Below are 16,138 nucleotides of genomic sequence, written 5' to 3' on the forward strand. Positions count from 1 at the left end.
TAATCAAACACCGAATACCAGCACCGAAGCATCGCCAGCGCTGTCCTGCATGGTCCGACAGCGTGTGATAGTAGGCCGTGTTACAGACTCTTCCCATGTTACGCTTCCTCACGAACAGACGCCAGCTGACGGACAGAATATACCAGAAAAAACGGCGCCATCAGTTATACGCAGTATAAACAAACCGGCGTATGCGGCTCACCTGCAGAGAGTCACGCATTTCGCCTGGTGTGTAGTAAAGCCGATCCGCCGAGAATCAGTCGTCCGAAGAGAAAAACAACGTAAACACAAATGAAGGTCAGTAACTCTCTTGTTGCACATAGCCGGAAACCACGTGACCCGTGTATTATTTGTACAAGAAGTTTCGTGAAAACCGGATCAGACTAAAGTGCTTTCGGGCTTAGTTGAAACACAAACAACATTTGTAAGTTGTGTGACCGGTGAACACATCAAACGTAATCAGCGTCATGTCACAATGTGAAAGACTGGTAAAAGATTAACTAAGCAAAGGAGGCGAGTACATGAAATTCACAGGAAATTTATCGAAAATAAGAACTCTCACGAATCGATGTAGTGTTATGCGCGGTGGTAGGAGGTAACGTGAGTCTCGTGCGACATATCCTAGGAAAGTAGTTGTGTTGATCGGATAAGAGAATAAGATTACAAGTCAAAACCACAACTGGTAAGCAGCCCCGACGCAGCCACGAACGATCAGATTGGTGCAGAACAGGGCAGGATGCATAGATAGTACGAGGGCGAAACGAAATAGACGCGCCAATCTGGCTTCCAACCAAGTGAGTGTGGCGGTGCTGGGTGACGATCGACTACCCAAGGCACCAATGACGAGGATAGGGTAGGTGATGGCCAAGAACATACCGCCAGAGCCGATGAAGTCTGGCCAATATTGACAGCCAAGGCCGAGAATCAATCCGTAACCGACAAAATAAGTCCAATGATCAAGGATATGAACCAAGTAGCCTTCAAATGTTCGACCTAGGGGAAGAAATTCAATGGATATAAGTCTGGATAACAGAATAATAGTAGCGGCATACTCTAGTCAGAACTCAATCGGATAATATCAAAGCAATGGTCTACGTTTACCAATATGGCATGCATATTCGACATTCCCCTGGAGCAACCAAGCCTCGAAATCATTCAGAGAACACTCCCGAAATGACCGCGCCACAAACAGACGGGGAATCATAACGGCCGTCACCTTTGAAGCTCAACTACACCTACTTGCCTGTATTAAAATAGACAATACGCTGACATATACGAAAGATAATTTCTAATTGGGCTCTGGTAAGTGTGTGCCCCATAACTCGAAATTGATCAGGCATCCTCCTGTTCCGGTAAGATTATTTTAGATAAGCCACACTGAAGACGGACGCACGTATCTTCAGCCACATCGATAGCTGAACTCCGGCAATCTGATAAGCGAGGCGGGGGTGTTGTGGTGGGTGGTCATCCAGCCTATGCTGGCTGAACAAGTGGGCATGTTCGCACATTGGCGGTAGGTGGTTCATCCTACTCCTTAAGTGACAACTCAATAAATCTCTAGTTGCGCCGATCAAAGGGGGAAGTCTGTTACATAGCGCGCGATACCACTGTTATCTTACCAGGCCCTTCTGACGGAGTCAGTAGCATCGAGGTAGAGCGATTCTCGCCACAGCAACCTAGTGATGAAACCAGTGCATGAGCTTTTTTAACAGGAGGTTTCTTGGGTTTCATCAAATTGAATCTAGAGACAGGAGCCGAGTAAACTCTTGAAAAGAGACGTGTCGTTCAGGATAGTTGGACTAGCGGGTAGACAGCACAAAGTCTCAACAGCTACGATATCAGAGTCTGAGGCGTTAGGATGAGGAAGCTAAGGTACAGGCGGGGTGGATCAAGCGAACGTTAAATGACGGTGTCCATCAACTGCTACAGGGCGATTGGCACAGCAATGGTTAGAAACAATGTCAGACATTGCCCAGTCGCGCTCTCAATGGCGCTCGTTCATCCAACCTATTGCCTTCAATGCATGGTTCCCTTCTCAATCCCCCACTTGAGAGGCCACTGACAGTCTCCCCAAAATCATCGGTGAACGGAACTGTGGCACTGTACGGCAGCTGGTGATGACGATGACGATGATTGTTTTCTATAGCACAATTCGAGAAGCGGTTCCACAGCATCTTTTGCTTCCCTTCGTTCCTGTGTCAGCTGAAATTCTGATGTAGGCAGCCAGCGAATAAGTGAATTACGTAAATGTTTCCAGAACTCCCACTACCGCAATAAGTGATCAGTCGAACTCACTACCACAATTGATCAGTTACTCGACTCGCCTACGTCGCCCAGGTCACCCGTATGGAATTACAGTTCCACACTGCAGGACACAACTCCTTTGCTTCTTGTTATTCTCCGAGAATGATCACCTCTTCTAGTTTTCCAAGTTCTTGTTCTTGTCGAACTTTCAAGACCATGATTAAAATCCATTCGTCCAAACTGTACGGTAGTGAAGCATCGGTGTTGAACACTGATGTCGATGATGACGATGATGATTCGTCCAAACTTCCACGACGCCCCACATTTGGTTGCCATTTGTCTTCTAAGTGATGTGGGTCGCCCCACGTTTTTAACCAATTTGACGTCCAACATTTTCACAAGGGGTCTCTAACCATTGGCCCTCCCTTCCTTGTTTACTACATCTGTGAGTAATAAAAATTCGTGCTCAAGTGGTTAGAGGGCGATTGTACTCGGTGGAAGATCCTCAACTACACCTACTTGCCTGTATTAAAATAGACAATACGCTGACATATACGAAAGATAATTTCTAATTGGGCTCTGGTAAGTGTGTGCCCCATAACTCGAAATTGATCAGGCATCCTCCTGTTCCGGTAAGATTATTTTAGATAAGCCACACTGAAGACGGACGCACGTATCTTCAGCCACATCGATAGCTGAACTCCGGCAATCTGATAAGCGAGGCGGGGGTGTTGTGGTGGGTGGTCATCCAGCCTATGCTGGCTGAACAAGTGGGCATGTTCGCACATTGGCGGTAGGTGGTTCATCCTACTCCTTAAGTGACAACTCAATAAATCTCTAGTTGCGCCGATCAAAGGGGGAAGTCTGTTACATAGCGCGCGATACCACTGTTATCTTACCAGGCCCTTCTGACGGAGTCAGTAGCATCGAGGTAGAGCGATTCTCGCCACAGCAACCTAGTGATGAAACCAGTGCATGAGCTTTTTTAACAGGAGGTTTCTTGGGTTTCATCAAATTGAATCTAGAGACAGGAGCCGAGTAAACTCTTGAAAAGAGACGTGTCGTTCAGGATAGTTGGACTAGCGGGTAGACAGCACAAAGTCTCAACAGCTACGATATCAGAGTCTGAGGCGTTAGGATGAGGAAGCTAAGGTACAGGCGGGGTGGATCAAGCGAACGTTAAATGACGGTGTCCATCAACTGCTACAGGGCGATTGGCACAGCAATGGTTAGAAACAATGTCAGACATTGCCCAGTCGCGCTCTCAATGGCGCTCGTTCATCCAACCTATTGCCTTCAATGCATGGTTCCCTTCTCAATCCCCCACTTGAGAGGCCACTGACAGTCTCCCCAAAATCATCGGTGAACGGAACTGTGGCACTGTACGGCAGCTGGTGATGACGATGACGATGATTGTTTTCTATAGCACAATTCGAGAAGCGGTTCCACAGCATCTTTTGCTTCCCTTCGTTCCTGTGTCAGCTGAAATTCTGATGTAGGCAGCCAGCGAATAAGTGAATTACGTAAATGTTTCCAGAACTCCCACTACCGCAATAAGTGATCAGTCGAACTCACTACCACAATTGATCAGTTACTCGACTCGCCTACGTCGCCCAGGTCACCCGTATGGAATTACAGTTCCACACTGCAGGACACAACTCCTTTGCTTCTTGTTATTCTCCGAGAATGATCACCTCTTCTAGTTTTCCAAGTTCTTGTTCTTGTCGAACTTTCAAGACCATGATTAAAATCCATTCGTCCAAACTGTACGGTAGTGAAGCATCGGTGTTGAACACTGATGTCGATGATGACGATGATGATTCGTCCAAACTTCCACGACGCCCCACATTTGGTTGCCATTTGTCTTCTAAGTGATGTGGGTCGCCCCACGTTTTTAACCAATTTGACGTCCAACATTTTCACAAGGGGTCTCTAACCATTGGCCCTCCCTTCCTTGTTTACTACATCTGTGAGTAATAAAAATTCGTGCTCAAGTGGTTAGAGGGCGATTGTACTCGGTGGAAGATCCGTGGTTCAAACCCGACCTGTGTCTCTCGACTTCCTTTGGGATTGAGTGAGAAACTTGGCAGTACCCAGCCCTCATGCTTCCTTCAGGTGGCATGGCAGCTAGGCACCGAAAGGGCGTTACAGCTGACTGTCATTTTGGTTCAAACCCGACCTGTGTCTCTCGACTTCCTTTGTCTAGGATTGAGAAACTTGGCAGTACCCAGCCCTCATGCTTCCTTCAGGTGGCATGGCAGCTAGGCACCGAAAGGGCGTTACAGCTGAATGACTGTCATTTTATCAATAAAAATATTTACTTCACCCATATTCCATTCCACGTACCCTCGATACATGTGGAACATGTGTGAGGGAAGTGGATAACGCAGCCATCCACGAGATATCCCGTTTTCTCACAGGTAGTGCCGAAGCTAACTGCCAGTATCTACTGCCTATGAGGATGACGTTGCCAGTAGCAGGAAAACTCGTAGCTATGGTGCGACCAGATAAAGCTGGAGTAAGCTGAGGTGAAATCCGAATAGGTTCGTAAAGAACTCGTGAACAAACAGTCCTCGTTTACAACTGGATAAGCTGATATGACATAGTTTATATACACACGCGAGATATGTATATTTATCCAAAATAGTCACATGAGGAAATTTCAGTTGGGTGTGCAGATTCGACGGGCCGCTTTTTCAGGGTAGGTCATCCAGTGATTAGGTCATAAGCTGATTTATTCCTATGGGTTTACAATCGTTCAGTTAGGAATTCCCAATATTTTGTCCTAACCATTGATTTTGTAAAGTTGTTCGTATTTCTACTGGTCGATTAGCGTTAAAATGGTTATTAGTGGAGTAGGACTTAGTGATTCGGTTTGTGGCTGACTGCAGGACGAAAAAGTTAGACGAAAAGGTTCGTCATTAAGATCCTGTCACCAACGGTTTTCGTAAAAACAGCTCCGCATAAAAGAGCATGACAAGAGGTGTCGACAGCCTATACCGAAAGAGGTTAGGTGGCCAAGTCAAGTGAGATACTTTGTAGATAGTGAATGTGCACTGATCTAAATTACCCGACTGAATGAGTTAGGCCCAAATCAGCCATTTGAGCTGGTCGGCGGACTGGAAGATCCTAAGAAGAAACGGTCTTCAGATTTGGGAACATTCCAGCCAATCAACATCGCCCATGCTACAGATCACAACTGTTACAAGAAAAAAGACGAGAAAACTGACCCAGGGGTTCTGAGTGGCAGATCACGTAAAGCTCATAAACTCATCGGACACAATATCGAACCAGAAACTTTCGACACTGGGGTTTTGGACATTTAAAATTTGATAAAAAGCTCATGGTGACAAAACTCATTTGACGTTGCTACAATTGCCCCTATTAGTGAAACGTTGGTCTCCCCTCTAAGAAACATCTTCAGGGGATATCGAGATGTCTAGTCAGCCAGTGGTTTCTCTTGGTGGGTTTTCATTACCGGGAGGTTCGCCGTCATTTGTCTGATTTCTACCCCGTTGGAGATTCACTGTCCTGAAACCACACAGATCGTATTTCTTCTTCGCCTTCCTTTGAAGTACTGACGACCGTCTCTCTGGTTAGGCGCCCCGTCTAGCGCGGTGCACGTCTCACTTCCGAATTACAGTCAACATGTCATCAGATGTATCGCGTCAGTCAGCTGGGTATTGTATGTGCACTTTCCTTTCTCTGTAATCAACCCTAATTTAGCCCCTTCTAACTTCTATTTCTGACAGAAGAAGCTGCGATGTGGACATGTCGATCATTTTCCGGCATCCACTCTCAGTTTACCCTTCTAAGCGTGGTCCCGTCGAGTTCCGAGGATCGCGTTTCACGAAACTAACACCACCTAGAGGTGGACTACGTTATGGACAAAACTTTGACGAGATGAGTGAATGAAATGTGAAGCTCTAGTCCATCGAGTGAAGTAGAGGTGAATAAAAAAGGGGAAAACGGAATATTTCGCAGCACAATATATTCTTACCTGGAACTTGACGCCACCGGTATTCGATTGCATAACATGCATACATGAAGGCCACAGCGAACACATTGATCAGATAGCTGATTTTATAGCTCGACAGGAAACCAGACAAAAGGCTCCACTGAAAGTTAATCAAAAATGGATAAGTTGCTCAACAACAAACGCTTGAGGTAGACATTTTTATGTTTGGCTTTCTTTCACCTCTTTTTCCCAAAGTTTAGGAAAATTCAATGAGAATGCCAGTTACAAATTGAAGTGACGAAAGTTCTGGGAAGCTGTTGACTGCATCATCATAACTACACCGCTACATCTCCTGGACAAGTTCACAGATGTCGAAACTGAATGAACAAGATCTTTTACCCACCTCAAGAATGATTCCGGAGAAAATCAACAAAGTGTTTACAGGCCTCACGAAAATATTGTCCACGATCTAAAACAGGGGATTTAGACTCGCGACAACTAAGGATGGAAGAACATAGTATGAAACGTTCCCACTACACTTTTTGAGCCTTATGTCAATGTGGAGTAAGTCATGGTTGAAATACCACCTTGACCTTAGATCACTACCCGACAAAATCATCTCTCTGGTTCATTGACCCATCTGGTCATTCTGCAACCCTTTTCCATTATTCGTCATCACATCAGGAGAACGAGTTAGTCGCTGCTGAACAAACGGTTTCCGAGTGTAACAAAATGTTAAGACTGGACGTGACGCGCACAGCAAGCAAGTCAAGTGAAGTAAGGGTCGAAAGGGCAAACGAGTCGCGTCAAGCTCAAATATCCTTAAACGCCTCGGTCGGGGATAGGTGTCTTGAGAAATGAGTTCAGACCAATTCAGTTAATTCAGTTATTCAGCTACAAAGGTATGTCGAAGTACAATTGCTCAATTGCAACACAGGATAAGAAGATTAAGAGATGATGGTGATTTTTGGAGACGATGATCCACTCAGTCCACTAGACTATTCTGTTTGTGCGATATGACAGGGAATGTGAGAGCTAAACAATCGGCTCTTTAAAACAGTCACGTCCAGGTCATTCGCCACTGGTCCACCTCATTCCGCGGTCCACATCCGGGGAAACGGCAGTTACAGTTGACAGGTGAGGGTTTTCAAGCTTCGTTAACAAAATCATGCGCTGACCGTCCTCGGGTCTTCGTCATTAGGTGCGTAGTTGGGCGAAGAAGGCTACACGAGGCAAACGGTTCTCTGACATTTGAAACACGTGGTCTAACAAGCGTAACTTATGGAGTGTGACCAGCTGATCTACCGAGGGAGAGTTACTACTTCTGAAAAACCTTTGGTGTACCGCAGCAGTACTCACCTGGTGTTTTCATCAGACCAGCACAGCGCTTCGGATGCAATGATGGTCAAACGCAGTCTCTGGGATCTTCTCTACGTCCATGCGATGGAGCATACCGAACTACAACACTATACTCTCTAGTCTTAATTGCCAGACTAATGTCACTCTGGCGTCACAAATATCGGAAGTGGCTTTCTTGACTGGGGAATTAATTTCATCCTCCCAGTCCTTTGGGACTTATGCATCTGCCCAGAAAATTAGCATNAATTAGCATATTTTCCTAAATGATCGGTTCAGCAAGTAAGAGGCTTGGATTTGTGATGCTTCCGGAGGGTGATTTAATAAGAGTCAGCTGAACCGTTATTCCGTATTCAGGCCATCGCTGAAGGCGACAGTTCCGTGAATGAGTTGAAGAGCCCTTCTGGTCAGATTAGTTGGGTCTGGATGAGAGTGCTTCACGCTGTAAAATCTGTCTCTGTTTCTCAGGCTTTCGCTATCCACCAGCGCTCTCTGTCAGTCCATTGGAGCTTCAGTGTTCATCGTTTGAGAGATATGTGTGTGCCACCACAGTTGAATGTTGGTGGTACAGTTTCCCTGGGATCAATGGGAGTTGCTGATGGTGACGAAATGAGCGCAAGCGACCTCGGACGGGTGGCTCCAAAAGCTGTGTGTGGCTTTTTTCGTCTTTCTACAAAAGTGCTCCGCGTCCATCTAGTTCCAAAGGCTTCTCAACCAACTCAGCTCGATATTATTGGACTTTAGATATGTTTAATAGGTGGTAAACTGAAGGTCTGTGTCAACCGGCATGTTCCCGAAAGGAGGCGAACCGACACGCTACCCAAGCAATACCACAATCAGAGTCAATTTGTGTACTCCGAAGGAGATGAGTCTAGTACTGAGACTCTGCACCGGTAGCTGGTTGCCGCATGGTCCGACTGAGTCCGCGGATGGTTAACTGACAAAAGCGGCCGTGATAAATCTCAATAGAGGCCATCTCTCAGCCACAGAGCTGCGGTCTGCCGGCGCATATGCTGAAACAACAAATGAAAGCCGTTTGTCGGGTTGATTTTCATTGATCTTAACTGAGTTAGCCAACCGGACAGCGCAAACAGGACCACCTCGTGGGATCCAGCCAACTGAAGCGCATTCAGCCCAGGGGCTAAGCACAACTCCTGAGTAGCAGATACCGACACCCGAAGAGTAAACTGAAGCGAGTGAAGCTTGTTCCGAGCGGCTTGAAGTGTATGACCGAGGCGCGCCTTTTAGAGGCAATTTATATCGACCGAAAGAGGAAACAAAGCCCGAGCAAGAAACATTAGTTGATCCATTTGATACGGAGTACTGAATGCGGAACAGATCTCCTGAATTCAACGAGAGGTTATTTGCTTATCTATTCTGCTGTGCAAACGTTTAGGCGTAGTACAACAGTTAAGGGATTACTCGCAAAATGAATCAACAAGACTTGTTTGCGTGGAGTGATTCTTCGCAATCCAATGATATACACCCATAAAACTAGCTACCATATATTCTCTTCTGAGAAAGTCTATTAACTGCCTTCTTGGGACGGAGATTCCCGCACGAAAATGAACGAGAATGGAAGAGGGTGTCGGGCACCATGAACTGACTGGCGATACGTTGTGCAACCCTTTAGGGAAATACAAGCCAACAATAGCCTGGTCACAAATCAGCGCCGGCTGAGTTGGAAGATGAGATTACCATCAGAATCCAACAGCCACGATGGCGGTGTTGTTCAATCAGTTCCTGGAAAGTCCCCACACTTCCGCAGTCTTATAGAGCAAACTAGATGGGGAGAGTGTCCCCGAACAAAAAGGTCCCATAGCATGGTGGATTTCTTGAAACAGACTCCCATGAGGCTCCATGAACATATCACACCACATCAATAGCTCCCACCCAAAGCGGCGAACCATTCGTAGGCTTATTTGAGGGTCTGGAAACGAGAGACTAGCTCTTTACTTGATGTTTGACATCGGACATCAAGTCTTTACTTTGCACACCTTGCATGGCTACCATATAGACACCTCCTACTTGTTTGAGTCTCATATTAAGGACCCAAACGTATTGATTTTGGGGGACCGGTGGACAGTTATGGCCAAGACAGGACTACACTAGCCCAAATGCCGAAGAAGCCTTTGTTTCATAGGTATACCTCGAGTGCTTTGTAATCTGGCCTTGAAAATGATCCGATCAATTTTTTCGGTACTTCAGACTGTGCCCTGACAATACCATCTGAGCGGTTAGTCAAAGATCGGTACTACGACCACTTACATGTTGTCACGCACACTACTCTCGCTTTGGGCTAGTACTTTGAATATGCGTTTACGACACTTAAAAACGACAACCTACAAGCTACTTAGGCGACAGAAAAACATTTCACCAACTGGAATACATTTAGGCCGTTCGAGCTGACCTTGCTCAGCGAAAAAACGCAGATCATGCCTAGGGACGCGGCTTAGGTTCCGCTGAACACACCCTCGGCCGACTCCATCCTAAACATTTCAATATTTGTTGGCTCGGAAACATCACTTGTTAACAGAAGACTAGCGCTGAACTAAGTTTTAAAATGATTATCTGTGGTGTGCCTCACTTTGAAAGGAAATTGGTTATCAAAACGCGGAGCATCTTCTGCACTTGCCAAAGCGTCTTGACTTGGAAGCTCACTAGACTACCACGCTCATCCCATGTTGATGGCAACCGCTACTCTGTAGAGATGCCAGGAAGCCTAGAACATAATACCAACGGTGGCGACTTCGGAAATGCACCCCGTTTGATAATTTGCACCACACGGAAATATATACCATCACAGCTTCCACTGAACGTTTAAAGACGTCGACTTTTCGAGGCCCTAGATGGGAAGGATGTCTGATATGTGAAACCCGTATTGGAACACAGAACAATCTGCTTTATCGACTTCCGTGCAGCCAACGATTCAGTAGATGGCGATATGTAGTGAAACAACAACAACGGATGACGGATCGTCGTCCAAACTGATACGCCTGATGAGATTGTGCTACTCAGTTGCTTTGCGATTCCAACACTAACCCCATACCATTGCCACTCGTCCAGCGCCGGCAACAGCGAAGTTCATGCATCGCACTATTGTTTTCTCTTTCATTGCCTCCTACCTTAGACAACACACAGACCCAGTAGCTCGTTTGTGGTAACTTTAGAAAACCAGGTTTTCCATCATCCTCCAAAGCATCACCGCCTATTCTGGCAAGACAATCGCAACAGAGCTTGAAAAGTTCGGAATTTAGTTTGTGGAGAATGTGTGCGAACCGTTGTAGGGAGCACCGTTAGATAAACTAAAAAGGCTCAGAATGCCATAAAAAAGCATTGCCTGACACCGTCATCGCAAAGTACTTGTACCTCATCGCAGAAATCGTCTAGCCCTGTGGAAGTAAGGATTCAGATGGCTACGGCGGTCAATTTCACCTGAGCGCCTTTGAAACGACATCGTGGGCGCAGTTGCCAAAGCAGAGTAACATCGAGGTGCCGCTTGGACTGCTTTAGTATTGTGAGACTCTGGCTTCCGGTCTCAAGAGTTATGTGCAATGCATGTCTGATTTGGAAGAGAGAGGCTTAGTATTCGCGCGAGGTCCAAGCAGCAGCGACGGTGTTGCTTACCGAGGACGCCGCAGGATGGGTTCGACTGTAGAAGTGATTATGGAGCAAGACGAGGAGTTGTGTACAAATGACATTCCTAGCTTTTTACAACCTTTTCTGAAGGGTGCACCCGTAAACAGAATGCAACGCAGCAGGGAGGGTATGGAGAACAAACTCGTTGGGACAACTTTTGAATCTTCAGTCACTCTCTACTCTCCACTATGTCGGGTCTGGCTTTTATTCGAGTTCGGCTTTGTAGTCCTAGAGGAGCACCCAAGTGCGACTCGCAGGCCAACGATGTCTCACAGTTCGTGCGTCAAATCAGTTGTACTATGAAATGAAATGGAGCTCGTGTTCTCCGTATGGGAAGTAAAACCTTTCTATGGTAGCACGACACTTCCCATGTCATGGTGTCAACGCTGAGCCCACGTGGCATTTTGAAGATATTATGCCAGCCGAGAATACGCTACTTTCCGTTGGGACTGCCCCAGAGCCTTGTTAGCACATGCGCAATAGCCATCACGCCGTGGGTTGCACCGCTGTGCTACGACAGGAACAGATTTTTCTACAGCCATTCCAAAAGGCCGAATCTAGGTGTGTGAAGGCTGACCAGCGACTTCATCATTATAAGAAGGCGATGCCTTCGTTCCGTACTAGCTAGATCACCGACTGGATACTGTGAAAAGTCCTTGAGGATTATCGTAGAGAACAACTTATCCATAACCCACGAATTCGATGAAATCAACGACACCAACGTCCTCCTACTGACCGGTTCAGAGATTGAAGTTATCAAAAGGAAACTGTTTCCAAGTCATCCAGCCAACACAGAAACTACTGATGTTGGGTGACTCCATAATTGAAACGATTGGTGCATTCTACAATCTGGACTCCCTCATTCTGTCTCACGGTCAGGCTAGGGACGAAATCAAAAACCAAGTCAACAATGGTGGTAGAGCTCTCTTTCAGGTGCAGAACACTCCATGGCATAGAAAAGAAATCAATCTCCGAACCAAAGATCAGAGCTATCAGTGTGCTGCTAGGTACGTCCTACTTTGTGGATGCCAGCTCTTACTCTTACTCGTGGAAGATATTCGTAGGTTTAATGGTTGCTGCATACCCACAGTTTCGTTCAGCCGTAGCACCCTTTCGTTGCCTAGCTGCCATGCTATACGAAGGAAGCATGAGGGATAGGATACTCCCAAGTTGCCCAAGCCTAGACAGGGTAAGTCGAGAGGCGGAGTTCGGGTTCGAACCATGGACCTTCCGGTCAGTAAATTCGCGCTCTAACCACTTGGGTCATCTCGCCCCATACCCACAGTTTAAGGTTATTCCGTTGGCATATAGCCATAAAATTAACCGATTGCCGCTGAGGATATGAGTTGAAATGTTGGTGGTGGAGTTGCATCTGGTAGTTGTATCCTGAAGGATTTTGGCGGGAAAAACGTTGAAATGACGTACAACAACAGACAACCGAGGGTTATGGCAGAGATGTGAACTTCACGAGTAGTCTCGGACATGCGCGTGCCTGTGACCGTCTACTGTGCCAGTCGAGAAGCTGATGTCGAGAAAAAGGCCAAAACGATCAGCAGAGTGGTGGAGTATTCAGCAGGTTTTTTGTCGCACAGCCCCAGCACCGTGATCACGTGAGTGCGTGCATGCAACGGCCGAACATGCACTGTAGTCAGGCTACGCGCCAGAACGCATGGTTGGAGCTCGATAGTCAGCGCCACAGCAACGGACTTCATCTTGAAGTTAGCACAAACGAGCGGCTATGGGTATACGCATGCGCGTGCGCGCCTGTGGCGGCAGACAGCTTGTACCGGTCGTCGATTGGTCAGCAAGTCAGGGGACATGCTGCCGGTTGCTACAGCTTGCATGCGATCGGTGATTGATCACATGATGGAACATGTGAAACAAGGATACTGTGACTTAATCGGATTCCATCGAATCCGGAACGGGTTGCAAAACTCCGGGATGAAACATTCCAATGGAAGGCTTATAAACCTGATGAAATGAAACGCTGGAAGAGAAAACTCGCCCTGTGTTCTACACATGCAAACGAAGACAAATGAGAGAATTCGGATATTGTTCAGGCAACACCGAGACTCGTATAATTCGCTAGGTTGACGATTTTTTTTGAGAATTTTCGGTCCCAGAAAACTCATTTCATGTGTTTCAACCGACTTGAGTTCCCAAATTAAAATGCCCAAATCACAGACAGCTATAGATACCTATTCTGTCCATTATTGTGGGAGCCGGATCAATTTTAATTGCTGCACGATCATCAAGCCGAAGGCTTACTCTGCGTTGACGTGCTGCTGAGAACCATTCAGTAGAATACGACCGCTCATTTACAGGTCGAACTATCCATGCAAATGAGAAACGGTTTTCGCGTTAATGGCCAGTGGATGAATACACCGGTGGGACGCCACACATAGTGCTAGGCAGAACATGGTATGGAAAACGGAAGCAAGACGTCTAAACAGATCTACGTGAATGATGTTTTGGCTTAGATACAACGCATTATTGATAAGATTGCTGCAAACCCTTCGAAAGCCCATCATCGGTTCGCCCTTCTTTTAATGTGATATCACGCATATTTTACTAAGAAAGAAAGAAAGCATCCAGCTGTAGCAACCTTCCGTTGTCTAGCTGCCATGCCACCCGAAAGAAGCACGAGGGTTGGGATACTGCCAGGTTGCCCAAGCCTAGACAGGGGAAGTCGAGTGGCAGAGGTCGGGTTCGAACCATGGACCTTCTGGTCAGTCAATTCGCGCTCTAACCACTTGAGCCATCTCGCCTCATATTGTACTAAATAAAACATGAAGTGGCTTCGTACAGTACTTAGTTACAGAATACCATCATAAACGAGAGATTCAGTCAAATTCAGTTGAGTCTCCCATCAAAACCAAATTCGTACACAAATCAGGGTACTTGATGTTTTTGCTTGCTTCACTGTTTGCCACTTTCCTGGTATTCTGAGGTATATCTCTGAATTCCAAATGGACATGCAACACGCTACAGTGTTTTGTTGTATGGCTGGGGGACTTGACCTGTTCGCAACTGAGACGTCTTCATGTGTTCGGCAATCGTTGTCTCAGAACCATAGCTCGTGTGGGTTGGTGTCAGCGAATCCGTAATTAGGCAGTTAGAAAGCGCGTTTTCGGTTGTGTAACAGGAACTTCTATTGAAGTGTGTCTAGCATCAAAAGCTGTGTTGGTTAGGCCATGCATTACGTACGCCAAACCATCGTTTGCCGGAGAGATTTCTGCTTTTCGTGCCGAATTCAGTGGCGGAAGCGGAGAGGTGGCTAGCCCTTGACTTGGTAGAGGGGTATGAAGGAGATTACAAAGTGTTTGGGTGCTACTCGTCTTTGGGGATGGGGACCGCGTGATGCCCACTGCGCCTGATTTGAGACACTACAATATATGGCTGCTAATTGACTTGACTTTGACTATCGGAGAGTCAAGTGCGTTCTGGAGCTGGTGCAGGGAAATTATGCTGTGAGCTTACATCCGTTTGTGCCAAACACGTTATGATGCATCTCGTAATTGTAGGGAAGGGTGATCCTGTCACAAGTGTAGAACACTGCAAACAACGATTGTTGAGAACTACCAGTTTATGAAAATCTAGTAACTGGATTTCGCAGTCGTACGACAATACAGTCCAAACTGTGGCATCATAAACTCCGATTTTCATGGGAAGGTGAATGTCGATTTGGTGCCGCCAGTCTAATAAATTGGTGAAGGCCATCTTCCCTTTGGAAATTCGTCTGATACTTCTTTCTTTCATGTCATAATCAGTTATATCCAAACGGAGAGGGCCGTTGGTGATCTAGTCGGTCACTAATTAAGTTGAAGTCGGGTGCAATTTTCACCAAAAGAGGGTATTTTACACTCTTTCGGCACCAAGCATGTGCTAGACCAATACACTTTGACCATCAGAGAGTCAAGTGCGTTCTGGAAGCTTTGAGTGCATTCAACATGCAAAACAATATCGTCTGCATACTACTGTACCCGGGAGAGGTATCAACCTGCCGTCAATTTCGCGTTTTACAATCTTAAGGTAGATGACATCGGTGGTAGAATCCAGATGGAATAGATACATGGAAGAAACGCAATCGATTCAAGGGCGACAAGAGTTTGTCAAATGTCAGAATTTTTTTTAATTAGCTTCGCTGCATGCCGTGCCTAAGATGACAGCATAGTTTTCCTGTTAGATAGCAAGCAGCTACGTAGGGCCACCGTACCAATGAATGGAAGGTTAACTTACTGTCCAAATGTGCCACTACCGTGGGTCTATGACAAGTGTGGTGATACTCTAGAAGCTCCTAGGGAGTAGAGGTACGATCACACCACGAAACGCAGCACACCTTTTACGGAATTTCGGCTCAGCTCATAGCCTTCACAGGAGGACAGAAGCAATGGTGATCAAAGCGACCAGCTGATTTTCTTACAACTGACTGGACGTCCCACAGGACAGAGTAAATAGCACATCCAAATGGTGAGCACGTTACCACTTCCCTCCTAATCGGACTACCTAACTAGGGCTTGTTGTTTTGCGCTCCGCTTGTGTTGGGCAAGGGACGCTGAATCGACCTTGTTGACTGTATCCCAACCCGACCTGGTGCGTATTTTACTGTTATCCGAAAGTATAGGTCACCTTGCTCTTTAGCTTCATTCCTGAGAACAGGAGTTTCTTTATTGTGAGCCCATTTGCATCTCTTCCTGCTACACACTAGGGCATTTACCCTAGCATTCACTATCGGTACGCTGCTGTCCATGATTCCGCTCGCGACATTGATATGCAGGTCACACGCTTTAAGAGTGTGCAAGTTGCATCAAATCATGGCAGTTAGAAAGTCATTGCATATGTCGAATAATTAGCCAGATGTGCTCGTCATAATCGGGTTGCAAGGGAACTTGCAAAACGTCTCCGCCGACTGGGGTACACCGTCTTCGAGGAGTTGAGAGC

The 16,138-nt window shown here is 46.4% G+C and overlaps 1 protein-coding gene across 1 annotated transcript in view; it reads right to left on the reverse strand.

Moving 5' to 3' along the window:
- Positions 1 to 301: 301 nt before the first annotated feature.
- The window catches only part of T265_01471 (hypothetical protein), a gene marked incomplete at both ends in the record, with an annotated part of 75,369 nt that continues 59,532 nt past the window's right edge, over positions 302 to 16,138 (reverse strand). Inside the window, 2 exons of the mRNA XM_009165512.1 lie at positions 302 to 993; positions 6,245 to 6,362. Of these exons, the coding sequence (XP_009163776.1) occupies positions 668 to 993; positions 6,245 to 6,362 (444 nt within the window). The remainder of the gene's footprint in view (positions 994 to 6,244; positions 6,363 to 16,138) is intronic.

Source organism: Opisthorchis viverrini (genome assembly GCF_000715545.1).
Source record: "Opisthorchis viverrini unplaced genomic scaffold opera_v5_16, whole genome shotgun sequence".
Classification (NCBI taxonomy): Eukaryota; Metazoa; Platyhelminthes; class Trematoda; order Opisthorchiida; family Opisthorchiidae; genus Opisthorchis; species Opisthorchis viverrini.